This window comes from Callorhinchus milii, unplaced genomic scaffold (assembly GCF_018977255.1).
Source record: "Callorhinchus milii isolate IMCB2004 unplaced genomic scaffold, IMCB_Cmil_1.0 Scaffold25, whole genome shotgun sequence".
Classification (NCBI taxonomy): Eukaryota; Metazoa; Chordata; class Chondrichthyes; order Chimaeriformes; family Callorhinchidae; genus Callorhinchus; species Callorhinchus milii.
The window spans coordinates 7,067,656-7,083,303 of NW_024704766.1; the positions used below are offsets into that span (position 1 = coordinate 7,067,656).

Below are 15,648 nucleotides of genomic sequence, written 5' to 3' on the forward strand. Positions count from 1 at the left end.
GCGCACACTCTCTCCCTGGAGGGAGAGAATTACCTAATTCTGGAAAGTTTTAGGTGACAAAATACCTATTTTCTGCAGATATACTTCAGGACAAGCGGGATTAACGGACTCTAAATTGCACCATTTCCTAGTTGGGATTCCTTAAGAAATCCAGGTGGAATTTGTCAGGAACACGACTTTGATTGTGATTGGAGCAGAGGTGGGATTGCAACATTCCGGTTATCGGGAGTTCCCACTTGATTGACACGGATTCCTTATTAAGCGATCCCAAAAAGAAATACCGCAAGTTCAGCAACGAAGACTCTGTCACGCAATCTTCCCCCGTAACCAGCCAAGAGGAGGGGGAGAGATGACAGCTGTGTAAGGGGAAAAAGCACTGATAGCTGCTGGATTTCCCCAGATTAATACAATTGGCAGAGGAATGTTCATTGCAAGGGACGGGATTAATAAAATGAAAGCTCTTCCTGTATCAAGAGCGAGCTGCTGTTTCAAAGGTTAAGCCAGAATGTAGACAATTCTGCGGGCAACAGATTTGTAGCAGTGGGTGGAGGGTTCTGCTCTATCCTGTTCTGTTAAGTCAATGTTTTTTGTCCCTGTAAAATCACTAGAACCACAAGCTAAGGCCTCGAGTTTTAAACCACAACAAAATAGCTGGAGATCAGAGTAGAATTAACCCCCACTCCTTTCTACTACCCCCCCGCTCCAGTCTGTTCCCCTCCCGCGCCCCCACACACACTTTTATTGATTGCAAAAGCTAGTAAGCTATTAATAGGAAATTATTCCCCATATTAATAATTAACAAATTGAAGCCTTACACACAAAATGGGTCTCAGTTGATTCTATTCATGCGGTGTTTTCCGAGTGTCTAGAATTTGGCAAGTTAGAAAACCAGCTTGAAAATGGAGGCTGTGTTTTAAGAAGTTGCCAAATCCTGGATGCTCCAATAACGCTACGTCAATAGGGTAAACCGAGGCTGGCTTCCACATTATTGGACTCACAATATTGGAGTGAATGGGATGTATTTGAAGGGTCAGCTAATTGGTGAGCCATTGCCCATGTGATATCACAGCAACTGTCTATTGATGAGTGTTGGGTTTCTTAACACAGATGAGCATTTCTCCATCGAGTCCGCAATCCGTGGCCAACTGGAAATGACTTGACCTATCGCCTCGCTGGTTGCTGGAGCAGAAGAGATGTCTACAATCAAAGATGTCTGCCTCGTGGCCTTCCTTTCATCCCCCACTGCACAGAAAACAGGAGACACTCACTTTCTTCACCTGAGTTTGATTCATGTTTCGCCCACAAAGTATATACAGTCAATTCACTTTACAGTATATTCCGTGAAGCACTTTGAAACATGATAAGGCGCTATATCAAATGCAAGAATTATTATAATTATCCTTTGTCCCAGATGGTGACAACAGATGCAGATGAATCCTGAAAATAATTGAGGAAAAAACAACCTATATTTATAGTTAAAACAGTCCTGGAGCCATGACAATGGAACCGTGCGTTGGGAGTGTTTGGAATTTCCCTTCGGTTAAGACTGTCAGAAATGTCTTTATACCAGCACATTGATTCAGACATTGACCCAGAACCCACGTTAGAATCATGTTGAACCAGAGATTGAAGAACTCACAGTGAAGGAATGGAAACCTTGCCCGGTGTTGCTAATGATCAAATCTCGCCACAAGACCCAAGGTGTCTGGCTCTTAGCACCACTATTCAGGAGAAGGCACTTGTTATAATCAGGAACAGTATTTGACGGTTAACCCACTGCAAATGCCCCCTTTCCTGCCCTACATTTGAACTTCAGTGAAGCTCGTCTGAATAGAATAGACCCGCCTTAATTGATACAGGAGTTAATTGGCATTATGGTTGAAACCGACGTATTATCCCCAATGTTAACTAACTTGTCGTTGCCCGTCTTCTAACTGGGAGGATGTGAAGTCCAGATCCGAGGCTATTTGAGTCAGCCTCTGGGAAGCAAAACATACCAATTTTCCCTTCCTACAAAATAGTGTAGCCCTCACAATGACAAAATAGCGTAGCCCTCACAATAACCTACCATCCCATTGGCACAGGTGATGGGAGCACAAATGGCTCAAGGTTGTGCATCCTGAGGTCCCTGTCCTCTGTATACACCAGTTTCTGTTCAGACTCGCCCAGTCTCACTGTGGTTCAAGACTCTGCAAATAATGGATCTGTCACAATCTGCTAAAACTAAAGAAAAATCAAAGAAAATAATTGAATTCTGGCACATTTTGCAGAATATTAAATAACATTTTTTTAAAAGAGCTAATAAGAAAAAAACTTTGGACTGACAGCGGGAACTTAAAAATGTTGCTTCATTTTTGGGGTTCCAGCATTTTAAAATTAATTGATGGCATTGCCAGAAATTTGTACACTAAAAGCCCACAAATTCCCCTCGGTCTCAGGCTTGTGTGACCCTGAATTTGCCTTCAAATGAGATGGTGCGGAATTAAGGATGAGGTAAATTAACTCTCGATTTGGAATTTGCAGGAATTTAAAGAGGCAACTTCCAAACCAAGAGTAGATGGAAGAGTTTCCCACAAAACATTAAAAAAAAACTTAAGAAAAAGTGGTCTCACAACCTAAGATTAAGTGGAATTTGGGGGTCTAGGTTCTTCACTGTGAATCTTACCTCAAGGGAATGTAATTTAAACCCTTAATTGGTGCTGCTTAGTTAACGACTGTAATGTCACTGACTTACTTCATAAAGTGGTTTTATGACCACCTCTCCTCTCACCTCAACTTCCACAGCGCTGTCTTTGATTGGTTCAGATCGTACCTCTCACACCACCTGCACTTCGTCTCCACAAAGCCTTCTCCTCCAGCCCCTACACCATCTCGTGCGGCGTTCCTCAGGGCTCTGTCCTCGGTCCCCTCCACTTCAACATCTATATGCTCCCTTTTGGTGGACATCATCCGCAGACATGGGGTCAACTTCCACACATATGCGGATGACACCCAACTCTCTCTGCCTCCCCCCTCAACTCCAGGACCCACTGCTGTCTGACAGAATGTCTGTCAGACGTCAAGTCCAGGATGAGAGCGAACTTTCTTCAGTTGAACGTCAACAAAACCGAGGCTCCTGATTGGCTCCCGTCAGCGCTTCCTCACCTCAGGCACTGACAGCATCACCATCCATGGGGCTCACTCCCCCTCACTGAGCCAGTCCCGAACCTTGGGGTCTTGTTCGACCCTCAACTATCCTTTCTACCCCACATTCGCACCATGACCCGCTCTGCCTTCCCCCACCTCCACGATGTCACCCGGCTCCGACACTGTCTCACTCCGCAGCCCCCGAGACCCTCATACACACCTTCATTACAATGAGGCTCAACTATACAAACTCACTGCTTGTCGGCCCCCCCAACTCCTCCCTCCATAGACTGCAGATCATCCAGAACTCTGCAGCCCGTGTCCTCTCCCGCACCCGGCTCTGTGACCCTATCACCCCCATCCTCGCCCGACTCCACTGGCTTCCCATCACACAGGGGATACAGTTCAAGATCCTGGTCACCTTCAAAACCTCCCCCCAGTCTTGCTTCCCCAGATCTCTCCGACCTCCTAACCCCCTACCACCCTGTTTGCTCCCTCCATGGGCTCCAGCCTGCTTCACGTCTCCCACCTTGCTCACCCCACTATTGGCAGGCAGGCCTTCCACCACTCTGCCCCCACCCTCTAGAACGCCATCCCGAAGTCCCTTCATCTCGCCCCCTCCCTCACCACCTTCAAGACCCACCTCAAGAACCTCCTCTTCGACCATGCTTGAGCTCCCTGCTTCCCCCCCCCCGCCTTCCACTCTCCACACCGCCCCCCCCGCCCGCCCCCGACCCTCAGCTTGGGTCCATAGCTCTGTCTATCCAGCACCTTGGCACGTCCTCCCAATGTGAAAGGCGCTTCAAACATGTCATTTGGTTGTTGTTAACTGTGTTTTGCATTCCAAACGACACCCGGATATCACACAAGAGGAAGGAAATAATTCTCAATGCAAGGGTTGGAGTGGAGTCCTGTAGCTCAGTAGTTAATGCGCTCACCTTGCAAGAGAGACCTGGGTTCGACTCCTGGGCAGAGTAAGTTTCCTTACTCAACACGCCTCTGTTTACCCAGCAGTTGGCTGCCGGGTTTCGCTCACAAATATACAGTCAATTCACTTTACAGTATATTCTGTGAAGCGCTTTGAGACATCTTGAAGACATGATAAGATGCTGTATCAAATGCAAAGCTTATTATTGGTGGATTTAAAGCTCTTACTGCACTGAGGCTAAAGAGGTTACTGCTGCTCCATAACCTTGGGAGCTCCATCTGCCATTGAAAATAGTGCAACATATGAGAAGCATCTGTCAAACTGTTTCAGATAACCTGGTTTGGAGCCTGTGGTTAGAAGGGTGGGTGGGTAGAAAGGGTGGGGGAGGGGGTTAAAGAATGAAGAAGGATGTCCTTCACTCTCCCATTCAACTTGAAAAAGATAGCATAAAGTCTCTCTTAATATGTGGTTGACCCATTAAGATCCAGCCATTTTTAAAAGGCTTTGCACCGTGAGCTAAAGGTGTGAGTCTTACAGCGAAGGGGCATTCAGGTCTCTGTATTGTACTGAGAACTCATTCCTCCGGCCTCTTACCATCTGACTGACTGTGCGACCTACAAGAACCCCAAAGGCAGTTTGAAGAGCGATAAGGCCAATAATCAACAACAAGACAAATAATAAGCCTCGCGTTTAACAAACACCAACCATGCGTTACTAAAATAATCTTCAATATAAAGAATTTTTCCAAGATTAACTGGAGACAATTTAATCATCTGACAAAATCACTGGTGGTCAACGTGGGAAACGAACCCAGCACCACACAAACACTTATCTGAAATAGTTGAAATGAATTGATAATTAATAAAAAAACACATGTGAATAAGAGGGATTCTGTCAATGGGTACAATCACTGAAAGCATTTTTATTATTTTATCTGTTTTGAATCGGATGCAAATCTCTAGTGACTTTAGAAGCAAAGCGTTTGATGTCTTGGCCATGGTGGCAAAGCCATGGTTTCTCAGATGCCCTATTTGAGAAATGTATGTGGGCCACATAAGCAATATTCTTGTGTTCCCCTCCAGAAACATAACATTGACGGGTTATGGAGGGAGAGAGGGGGGGGCAGGTGAAAGGGAGGGAGGGGGGGGGGGGCAGATGAAAGGGAGGGAGAGAGGGGGGGGGCGGATGAAAGGGAGGGAGAGGGGGGGGCCGGATGTGGCCTGTGGGCCGCTAGTTAGGCCATCCTGTCTTCGACACAAGAAGTCTACACAGTGATTCACAACCTTTTTTTGTGGTGGGGAGAGGGGGGTGAGGAAGGAGTTACAAAATGAAATGAGCCAATTGGTTTGATCGGAGTTGCAAATGGAGGCAAATGGCAAGGGATTGTGTTGAACACATTAGGGATTGTGTTGAACACATTAGGGATTGTAATGAACACAGTAGGGATTGTGTTGAACACAGTAGGGATTATAACGAACACAGTAGGGATTGTAACGAACACAGTAGGGATTGTAACGAACACAGTAGGGATTGTAATGAACACATTAGGGATTGTAATGAACACAGTAGGGATTGTGTTGAACACATTAGGGATTGTGTTGAACACATTAGGGATTGTAATGAACACATTAGGGATTGTGTTGAACACAGTAGGGATTGTGTTGAACACAGTAGGGATTGTGTTGAACACAGTAGGGATTGTAACGAACACAGTAGGGATTGTAACGAACACAGTAGGGTTCCGCTTTGTCACTGGTGAATAATCTGGGCACGAATTGAAGACATGATGCAGTTTCCTGTACGTGAGTGACCTCATTGCAAGCCGGACAATCGCTGGGTGATTGGCCTCCCGTTGGTTCTCCTGCGGCCCCAGGGTAGGGTTGCACGGGGCAGTTTCCTCAAACCCTGCCTCCCCCACTCCGGTCCCCATTGGAGTTACAAGAAGGAGGCGGGATAGCCGAGGGCACAGCTTGGGCACGTCTTATGCTCCTTCAGCCAAACTGAGATGCACTGCGTTTGGGAACAAGAGAGAGAAAAGGAGGTAAGGGATTAACCAGAGGCACTTAAGGTGGAGCCACAGATTACAGACTCGCTCTGCATTCTTTAGCTCATTTGAAATTCAATTGGATGCAATTAACCTAGTCCACCCCGGAGGCCATAGCTTCATTGCCAACCATTTGTGGAGTCCCTGTAGCTCAGTGGTTAGAGCACTCGCCTCAAAAGCGAGAGGACCTGGGTTCCATTCCCGGGCAGAGCGAAATTTTGGCCAAGTTTCCTTACTCCACACGCCTCTGTTTACCTAGCAGTACGTTGGAACCCAGTTGTTAGTTGATTGGCAGATCGCTTTTCCAGGGATAATAATCACTCAAAAAATAATTTGGTCACTGTTTGTGGGACACTGCTGCGCAATTGGCTGTCGCTTTTCACTCACAAATATACAGTCAATTCACTTTACAGTATATTCTGTGAAGAGCTTTGAGACGTCTCAACGACGTGAAAAGCCCTATATCAAATGCAAGGATTATTATTATTAATGGGCCAATGGCCCAACATTTGTGACATAAAGTAGGCCAGTCTTTAATGAGAGACCTACATTAAGCCATAAGTAGATCAAGCCATGAATGTATTTGCCACAGCCAGACCGGAAATATCACCTGTTAATGTATCAAAGACAATTGGTCTCTAGTTGAGATGTGAGTCAATGGCTAGCACTAAGGCTGCCTAGTCACCAGAGGTTACCCCAGGACATGGTTAGGGTTACCAGCCTGGTTCAGTTGGTAGCATTCTCACCCCTTGAGTCTTCTTGGCAGTCTAGGCTGACGCTCCAGTGTCGAGCAGCTCTGCATTGTCAGAACTGACGTCCTTCAGGCGAGACGTTAAAGCGTCTGCCTGTTTGGGTGAGCATTAAAGATCCCACTGCACTATTCAACAATAGAAGGGAGTTTCTCTCAGTGTTCTGGCCGACCACAGATTAACTGGGTCATTCTGCTCCTGGCTATTCATGGGATCTTAGCAGGCAAACTGGCTGTTACGTCCACCTATAAGTTACTTCACTCAATAGAAATGAGTGTGAAGTGCTTTGAGACATTTCAACATTATAGGCTTTGTATCAAATGTAACAACAGCAGCTTGCATTTATATAGCGCCCCTCACACAGGGTAGAGTCTCAGAGCACTTGACAGTGGCGATCAAAGAGGAAGGTCTTCAGGCACGACCTGAAGATGGGGGAGGAGGGGGCGAGGTAGAGGGAATGAGAAAGAGAGAGAGTTCCAAAGTTTATGTTCCAGAGAATCTAAAGTTGTTGTTATTACCTCTGGGTGGTATCTGTGTCCACATTTCAGCACAAATAGATGATTGGCTGTCAACTCCTCGTGGCACATCTCACACACAGCATTGTTCTTTACCTGGAAATACAGACAAGATTCATGACACTAATCAGTCAGTCTCTGGGACCCCCGGTCAAAAAGGAAGGGCTTTAGGCGAGATTTGAAAGTGGAGAGGGAGGGGGCAAGGCTGAGGGATCGAGGGAGAGAGTTCCAGAGTTTGGGGACGTAGTGGTTGAAGGCACGGTCACTGATGGTGGAGTGGAGGGGTCGAGGGACGAGCAGGAGACCGGAGCCAACCGAGCGGAGGAAGCGGGTGGCGGAGTGGGGAGTAAACAGATCCGATAGATAAGGAAGTAAGTAGGAACCCAATTGTTGGTCGATTGGCAGATCGCTTTCCGGGGTAATAATCCCAAATAATAAATATTTGGTCACTCAGCACAATCAACTCACTTTACAGTATATTCTGTGAAGCACTTTGAGACGTCTCAACAATGTAATGAGGCGCTGTATCAAATGCAAGGAACTATTATTATTATCATTATTAAGTGTGGGGAAGGGCTATGTTTCCACTCTGTGTTCGGGAGACATTCGGGATCGGGAATTACCTGAAGAACGTTCACATCCCCGCTGCCTCCGCTTTGCTGCAGTGGGAGGATGGGATTTCCCTGCCAGCTCATCTTAAAGGGATCTGGGTTCCCTGGTCTCCACAGTCCAGAGGGAGGTACATCCACAGGAAAGATTGGGTAGTCCACATTTGAGTTCTATGGGGTGGGGGTGGAGGGAGAAAGACAACGGGACATCCTGAACTCTGTTGCAAACGCGGAACTCCCCCATCCTACAACCCCAACACCGGACACCCACTCACTCCCCCTCCCCCTCCCGTCCTCACCCCTGAAGAGATGGGCTCCTGATTTTTAATCAAGACGGTCACGTGACCGATGATTTGGTCAAACGACAGGCCAGACAGCGAGTTATTGTTCCTGGTACGGACTTCCTTCAGAAACCCGATCATGGTCTCCCTGCCGGAGAGAGAGAGAGAGAGAGATTCACAACTTGAGTCCAGACCTGCATTTTAACAATAACAACAACTTGTGTTTATGTAGCGCCCTTCACGTGGGGTAGTGTCCCTGAGCGCTTAAACACTCTCACAGTCAAGCACTTGAGCCTCACACGCGGCGGGGCTGACGCCCCAGTGCAGTGATGGGCGTGGGTGGGTTGGGGTGGGGGGAAGAAGCCTCTTGTGTTGTGGGAATAATTCAACACGGTCTCTTCAGGAGCGCTCTGGGACGCTGCCCTGCATGAGGAGCACTGGATAAGTTGTAGTTGTGGTTGTTGTGATTGAGCGGGTAGGGAGCGAAGGTGGGAGGGGAGCATTGCATCGCAAGGCATCGTCCTTAGGTGACGCATTTAAACCGAGGTCTGTCTGCACCCGTTCGGGTGGACGTTAAAGATCCCGCTACGCTGTGTGTCGGGGAACAGAGAGAAGAGAGTTGCTCCCGGTGTCTCCAGCTGACAATCCTCCGAATTGTCCCCTCCAACATCCGTTCTCCACCGGCCCACCCGCCCACACCCCTCCCTGGGCACGTCACCTGTTGTGATGTGGGAATAACTCAAATAGTCTCTCCATCAGTCTCTCCAGGTGGTTGGCGTTGGTGCTCCCCACTGGGCCGGGATTAGCTTGGCCGATGGGAGCCTGGTGCTGCAGCGGAGTCTGAGAGAATAAGCCAGGAGACATGGATCTCTGAGGGGAGAGGGGGAGTGGGGGGAAGGAGGGAAGAGGAAACAAAACAAATGAGAGTAAATTTGAAAGAAAACCATTTCCCCCCCCACCCCCCACCACCGCGAGGGGTCGACTCACTCAGTGGCACCCCTGGAGTCCCATAGCTCAGTGGTTAAAGCACTCGCCTCGCAAGCGAGGGAGAGCATCCAGGTTTGATTCCTGGGCAGCGCAAAACCCTAAGCAGGTTTCCTTACTCCACGCGCCTCTGTTTGCCTAACAGTAAGTAGGAACCTGGTTGTTAGTCGATTATCGGATGACTTTACAGCGGGAATAACCTCTTAAAGTAAAAAAATAATAACTTGGTCACTCAATCCACGATTGCTCCTGTGCGCAATTAGCTGCCGTGTTTCGTCCACAAACTACATGGTCAATTCACTTTACAGTGTATCCTGTGAAGCCCTTTGAGACGTCGCAAAGACGTAATAAGGCGCTGCATCAAATGCGAGGGTTATTAATAATTATAATTATTATTATCCACGAAGGATATGGGAGGAGAGTCGGGTATGTACCTGTGCTATTACCAGCTGGTTGGTGCCCAGAGTCCCGAGGCCTGGAGGGTAGGCAGGTGGCAACGTCATGGGGACACTGTTTACAGTGGTGTCGGAGTCCAGCAGTTCCTTCTGTTTGCTCATGTAGATCATCTGAGTGGGGTGGGGGGCGCCGGGGGTCAAAGGGGTCACATAGTCAGCGCAGCAGAGTGGACAGGCGTTTGTTCCAGACTAATGTTCTCAACAGCAACAACAAATGACATTTACACAGTGACTTTCACGTCAGGAGGACATCCCAAGGCTCTGGAAAGTCAGAAATCTGCATCCGAGGGCAAGGAGAGTAGAGGTAGGAGGGTGACCTAAGGCACAGCCGAAGAGGAGGGTCTTGAGGCGGGTCTTGAAAGAGGCAAAGGAGGGGGCGAGCCGGAAGGACTGCGGGATGGTGTTCCAGAGGGTGGGGCAGAGAGGCTGAATGCCTGCCCACCAACAGATTTGAAGCAGGCCAGAATCCACTGAGCGGAGGGAGCGGACAGGTTGGTAAGGAGTTAGGAGGTCATAGAGGGAGGGAGGAGCAAGGCCACAGAGGGCTTTGAAGGTGAGGGCCAGGGTCTTGTTCTGTATCCCCAAGGAGGGAGCCGTGGGCTCGGAAAAGGACAAAAGGTGCCCCGGGAGGACTCACCATGAAGTCGGCCTGGGAGGGTGGCAGCAGGCTGGCGAGGGGAGGCAGGCTGCTCAGCTTCGCTCCATTCCGCACCAGGTCGATCTGCTCATTGAATGAGCTCTTCAAAAAGACAAAGGCAACTCAAGTTATTTTCAGCGCTGTGTAGTGGTTAGAGCACTTGGCTCATGAGCAAGAGGTCCCGGATTCGATTCTCGGGCAGGCGAAACCCTAGGCAAGTTTCCTTAATCCACACTCCTCTGTTGACCTAGTAGTAAGTAGGAACCCAGTTGTTGGTCGATTGGCAGATCGCATTCCAGGGGTAATAATCCTTCAAAAATAATAATTTGGTCACTTCAATCCACAGCTGTTTGTGGGACGCTGCTGTGCACAATTGGCTGTCATGTTTTGCCCACAAAATACACAGTCAATTCACTTTACAGTATATTCTGTGAAGCGCTTTGAGACGTCTCGACAATGCGTTATATCAAATAAAATGCAATTAGTAAATTTTATTAAGAGGAAGGTGAGGGGGCGGTTATTCAGGTATTGGTTGCTGGGCGGTGGGTAATTTCCTCACTGGTGGGGTTTGGGGTGAGGGAGTTGGAGGGGGGGGTGGGGGGGAGAGGAGAAAATTTCCCTTCAAAGTTGAACGAGAAAGATGCCTGTAAAGAGGAAGGTACTGACCGTGGTGTTGTGTATTTTGGATTTAATGTCGCTCTGTAGAGTCTCGTACGCCAGAATTGCCGCCTTCAGGTCAATCGGTGGAGAGCTTGTACTGCAGCAACAAAGAGAGGGACAATTAAAGGAACAGTCTGGAATGCACTTGCCTGGAAGGGTCGGTGGAAACAGAGTCAATAATAGCTTTCAAAAGGGAATTAGATTGGCACTCGCAAAGGAAAAATTGGCAGGGCTATGGGGAAAGTGTGGGAGTGGGACTGATTGGGTAGCTATTCCAAAGAGCTGGCACAGGCACACTGGGCCAAATGGCCTCCTTCTGTGCTATAATATTCTCTGATTCTACGATAGCTTCCGAACAGCAAGGATTCATCACTGAGCTCCACACTGTACAGAGATACATCACTGACACATCAACAACAATAAATGACATTCGTATAACGCTTGTCACGTGGGGAGAACGCCCCACGGCCCTGGACAGTCAGGATTTGCACCCGAGCTGGGCTGGGGTTTGGGGTCAGGAGGGGAGAGACGGAGGGCAGGGAGGGTGGGGGTAGGAGGGTGATCGATACCGCGGTCGAAGAGGAGGGTCTTGAGGTGGGCCTTGAGGGAGGCACGGGAGCAAGCAAGGCGAAGGGACTGTAAGATGGAGTGCCAAAGGATTGGGGCAGAAAGGCTGAAGGACCGACCGCTGATGGTGGTGAGGGCAGGTCGGGTGACATGGAGCAGGCGGAGGGAGCAGAGAGGTCGGCAAGGGGTTAGAAGGTCACAGAAGTAGGGAGGAGCGAGAGCGTGGCGAGCTTTGAAAGCGAGGATGAGGATTTTGAACTCGGACCTCTGTGTGTGTGTGTGTGTATATATATATATATGAGAGATTCATTGCTGTACAGAGACACATGTCACTGGAGACTAGTTTCACACCTCATGAGCTGCTGCCTCAGACCGGGCAATTTCATTTCTCCTTCCTTCACTGCTTCCTCCAGGATCATGATGGCTTTGTCTCTCCAACACTCCAGCACTTGGATCTGGAACAGAGGGAGATGTCAGGCAAGAGACCCCAGAACTCAGTCAGCCTGGCTCAGTTGGTAACACTCTCGGTTCTGGGTCAGAAGGTTTTGGTATGAGCTCCACATGACGCTCCAGCGCAGGGCTGGGCGAGCGCTGTATTATCGGAGGTGTGTCCTTCAGATGAAACGTTAAACCGAGTCCTGTTTGCCTGTTCAGGTGGACGTTAAAAGATCTATTTGATAAAGAGGAGGGAGTCTCTCTCTCTCTCTCTCCCGGTGTCCTGGCTGACGATCTCCCAGATAAAATTGGGCACTCACTCCATGGCTCTATGTTGCTGTGCGCGAGCTGGACACACAGTCACTACACTTCACAGAAAAAAACCCTGAGGCACTTGGAGACGTCTCGGCAATGTGAGGGGATGCTGCATCGAACGCGAGGATGGTTGAGGTTTATTGATCGGTTTGGTCTGTCTTACTTCCCTCTCCCCAAAGTGGGGTGAACAAAAAGGGGAAAAAAGGCGGGCGGGGGTTGGGGGCGAAAGAGAGAGAGAGAGAGAGAGAAGGAAAGGATGAAACAGGTGAGAAACGATTGTGAGAAATGGGTGAGAGACTCAACGCCAACTCACCTCCGCACTCATCGCTCTCATCATGGCTTCCACAAAGTTGTCCCTGCTGTTTGCTGACACCCTCTCCAGCCGGGCTTTCTCCTGGTCCCACTGTTCCCTGTTGGAGAGAGAAGCAAGTTACCAGCTCCGTGTCCTCTTCAGTCACAGCGTTAGACTGTACGCAATTGGCTGCCGCGTTTCGCCCACAAAATACACAGTCACTCCACTTTACACACAATATATCCTGTGAAGCGTTTTGAGACGTCTCAACGACATGATAAGGTGCTATGTCAAATGCAAGGATTATTATTGTTATTATAAACGATCAGTGGCAGAAATTACTGGCAAACTGGGCGGGGGCGGTGGGGGGCGAAGGGGAATTCAACATAAAACCTCCATGCGTCAAAAAACTTTATTGGAGGAGGATTGACTATTGTAGCTGTCACTCATCGGGGTGGGGGGGTAGGGGAGGGGCGGGGGGAGGAGAGAGAGGAGGGCGGCATCGAGAGCCAAACACTCAGGAAATTCTCCATATAGCCATTCCATCCGAGTGGGATAATCGACTCCATACAAGATCCCAAAAAATTCCACCCGGGTCCAGACTCAATCTACTTACGTGGCGTTTCAGAGCATTGTTTTGGAAGCAGTTTATCTGTGAGCTGTTTCCTCCACCACTCCTACTCCCCTCCCCAATCCCAACCCCTCCCCAATCCCAACCCCTCCCCACTCCGACCCCCTCCTCCGAGCTGACCAGTGAGAGCCCTGGAGAGACTTTACTCACTGTTCTCTTTGGTAATGTTTGTTCTGGTTATCCACCTCCTGTTCCTGCGCTCGCATCTGCTTCTCAAACCTGCACGAAGCAAAGCATCACAATGATTCATCTCCCGTATTGTAGTGGTCAGAGCACTCGCCTCGCAAGCGAGAGGACCCGGGTTCAATTCCCCCGGCAGGGCAAAACAAAACATCGGGCAAGTCCCCTTACTCCACACTGTGTTTGCCTAGCAGTAAACAGGAACCCGGTATTGGCGGATCGCTTTTTGGGGCAATAATTCCCCCCACCCCCCCCCCAAAATGCTTATATCCACGGCTGTTCATGGGACGCTATTGTGCGCAATTCGCTGCCGTATTTCGCCCACAAAATGCACAGTATTAATGCTTTGAGATGTTTCAACGACGTGATAAGGCGCTATATCGGATGCAAGGATTATTATTATTATGATAGTTTGGGTTTGGACCCCCAGATGCCAAGCCAAACAGAGACCCGGGCGCAAGCAGGAGAGGCTTACTTCCTGAGCTGCTCCTCCTTGCTCTTCAGCGCCCCCTGGAGGCTGCGGATCTGGCTTTTCAGCGTCTTGGTCTCCTGTTCCTGAACCTTCCGCTCGTTCTCCATGTCCAACCGCAGCCGTTGGAGCTCCGCCGTCTGGTGCTGAGGAGATCACGAGCATTGGTCATTCCACACTCTCAGTGCCAAGCATTTCACACAATATAGTCCCACAGGGGGACACACACAGACACCCACTCACAACGCACCTCAACTACTCATGGCTGATTGGGAGCGTTGGTAGTTCAGAGGAGGAGGAGAGCAGAAGGAGAAGTGAGAGAAGCAAAGAACGAACGAGAGAAGAGATGTGAAGAGCGAAGGAGAGCAGAGAAGAGATGAAAATCTTCTATGAGTTGTTCACAAGGGGAAACGGACTCAAGCTCCCATAACAAGGTGTACACACAGATCAGGTTTAATGGCTTCACGCACAAGAGCATGGCGAGCGAGTAGAACAGACAGAGAGGTTTATTGGAAGGGCAGGGAGGCGAGCGACCTGCTCCGGATCACTGACCTTACACAGCTCCTGGGCCTTGCCTTGCTGCTTCACCAGCTGCTCGTACTCCGCGCTCTTCTCTTCATAAAGCAACTGAAAAGTCCGTGCGGTAGCCTCCAGCTCTGCAAGCTAACACACAACAGCAACCTGTGATGTGACAATGGATCTACTGAGGCACTGAGGATGCCTACAATTACACAGTCACTACACTTCCATTCCTCCCCCCCACACAGTGAATCTACACACCAGACCCTCCCAGCAGCAACAACAACAAATTACATCAAGAGGACCAAGAGACTAAGGTGCTGGACAGTCAGGGATTTGAACCCAGGCAGAGTGTTGGGATCAGGAAGGGTGGAGGGCAGGGAGGGTGAGGTTAGGAGGGTGACTGAAGGCGCGGTCAAAAAGGAGGGCCTTGAGATAGGTCTTGAAGGAGGTAAGGGAGGATGCGAGGCGAAGGGAATGTGGGATGGTGTTCCAAAGGGTGGGGGCAGAGAGGCTGAAGGTTCGACCGTCAATGTTGGAACAGGAGCCTACAAGTACACAGCCATTGCACTTCACAGCAATTCCCTGTGATGCGCTTTGAGACCATTTGATGTTACAAACCCAAGATTAAAGCACAAGATCGAATGATACCCACTTTGCTTGCCCGTCACCCCCGCCCTCGCCAGGCTACACTGGAACTCCATCGCCTACACTCAGGCACCTCCTACACTCAGGCACCTCCAACAGTGCAACACCCACTCCCCCCCCACCAGCGCTGCATTGGCCCATCAGCTTAGACTATGTGCTTCCAAGTCCCAATGTGGAGCTTGAACCCAAACTTTCTGACTCAGAGGTGAGAGCTCTATCCAACACTGGGCCTGGCTGACTCACTTGGACCAAGGGCACAATGGGCCAAACAACCTACTCTTTCATGAAATTCTTGTTTGCCCACAAAACACACAGTCACTACAATTTACTCTTACCTCCTTCCTCTCCTTGGGTTCAGCTTGTGATGGGAGAAGCCCCTCTTCCTCCCTGTGGAGGAACAGAAACAGTTTCAATCTTCAACTTGTGGAGGTTTTTTTCCCCGTATAAAATAAGGCAAAGCGCACCCATCCCTGGCCCCGCCCTCACCCACCATTTGGCCCCACCCTCACCCACCACTTGGCCCCACCCTCACCCACCACTTGGCCCCACCCTCACCCACCACCTGGCCATGGCCTCACCCATCACCTGGCCCCGCCCGCACCTAC

General features: G+C 49.5%; 1 protein-coding gene across 1 annotated transcript in view; it reads right to left on the reverse strand.

Annotated features, from left to right (window-relative positions):
* Nucleotides 1-5,235: 5,235 nt before the first annotated feature.
* LOC103187690 (E3 ubiquitin-protein ligase TTC3) overlaps nt 5,236-15,648 on the reverse strand; it is a 31,153-nt gene continuing 20,740 nt past the window's right edge. The window contains exons 24-37 of the mRNA XM_042343931.1: nt 15,379-15,430; nt 14,429-14,539; nt 13,883-14,022; nt 13,378-13,446; nt 12,618-12,714; nt 11,906-12,009; nt 10,994-11,084; nt 10,328-10,429; nt 9,670-9,801; nt 8,970-9,121; nt 8,270-8,399; nt 7,986-8,141; nt 7,366-7,458; nt 5,236-6,064 (exon numbers count right to left, since the gene is read on the reverse strand). Of these exons, the coding sequence (XP_042199865.1) occupies nt 5,990-6,064; nt 7,366-7,458; nt 7,986-8,141; nt 8,270-8,399; nt 8,970-9,121; nt 9,670-9,801; nt 10,328-10,429; nt 10,994-11,084; nt 11,906-12,009; nt 12,618-12,714; nt 13,378-13,446; nt 13,883-14,022; nt 14,429-14,539; nt 15,379-15,430 (1,504 nt within the window). The 3' untranslated portion in view covers nt 5,236-5,989. The remainder of the gene's footprint in view (nt 6,065-7,365; nt 7,459-7,985; nt 8,142-8,269; nt 8,400-8,969; nt 9,122-9,669; nt 9,802-10,327; nt 10,430-10,993; nt 11,085-11,905; nt 12,010-12,617; nt 12,715-13,377; nt 13,447-13,882; nt 14,023-14,428; nt 14,540-15,378; nt 15,431-15,648) is intronic.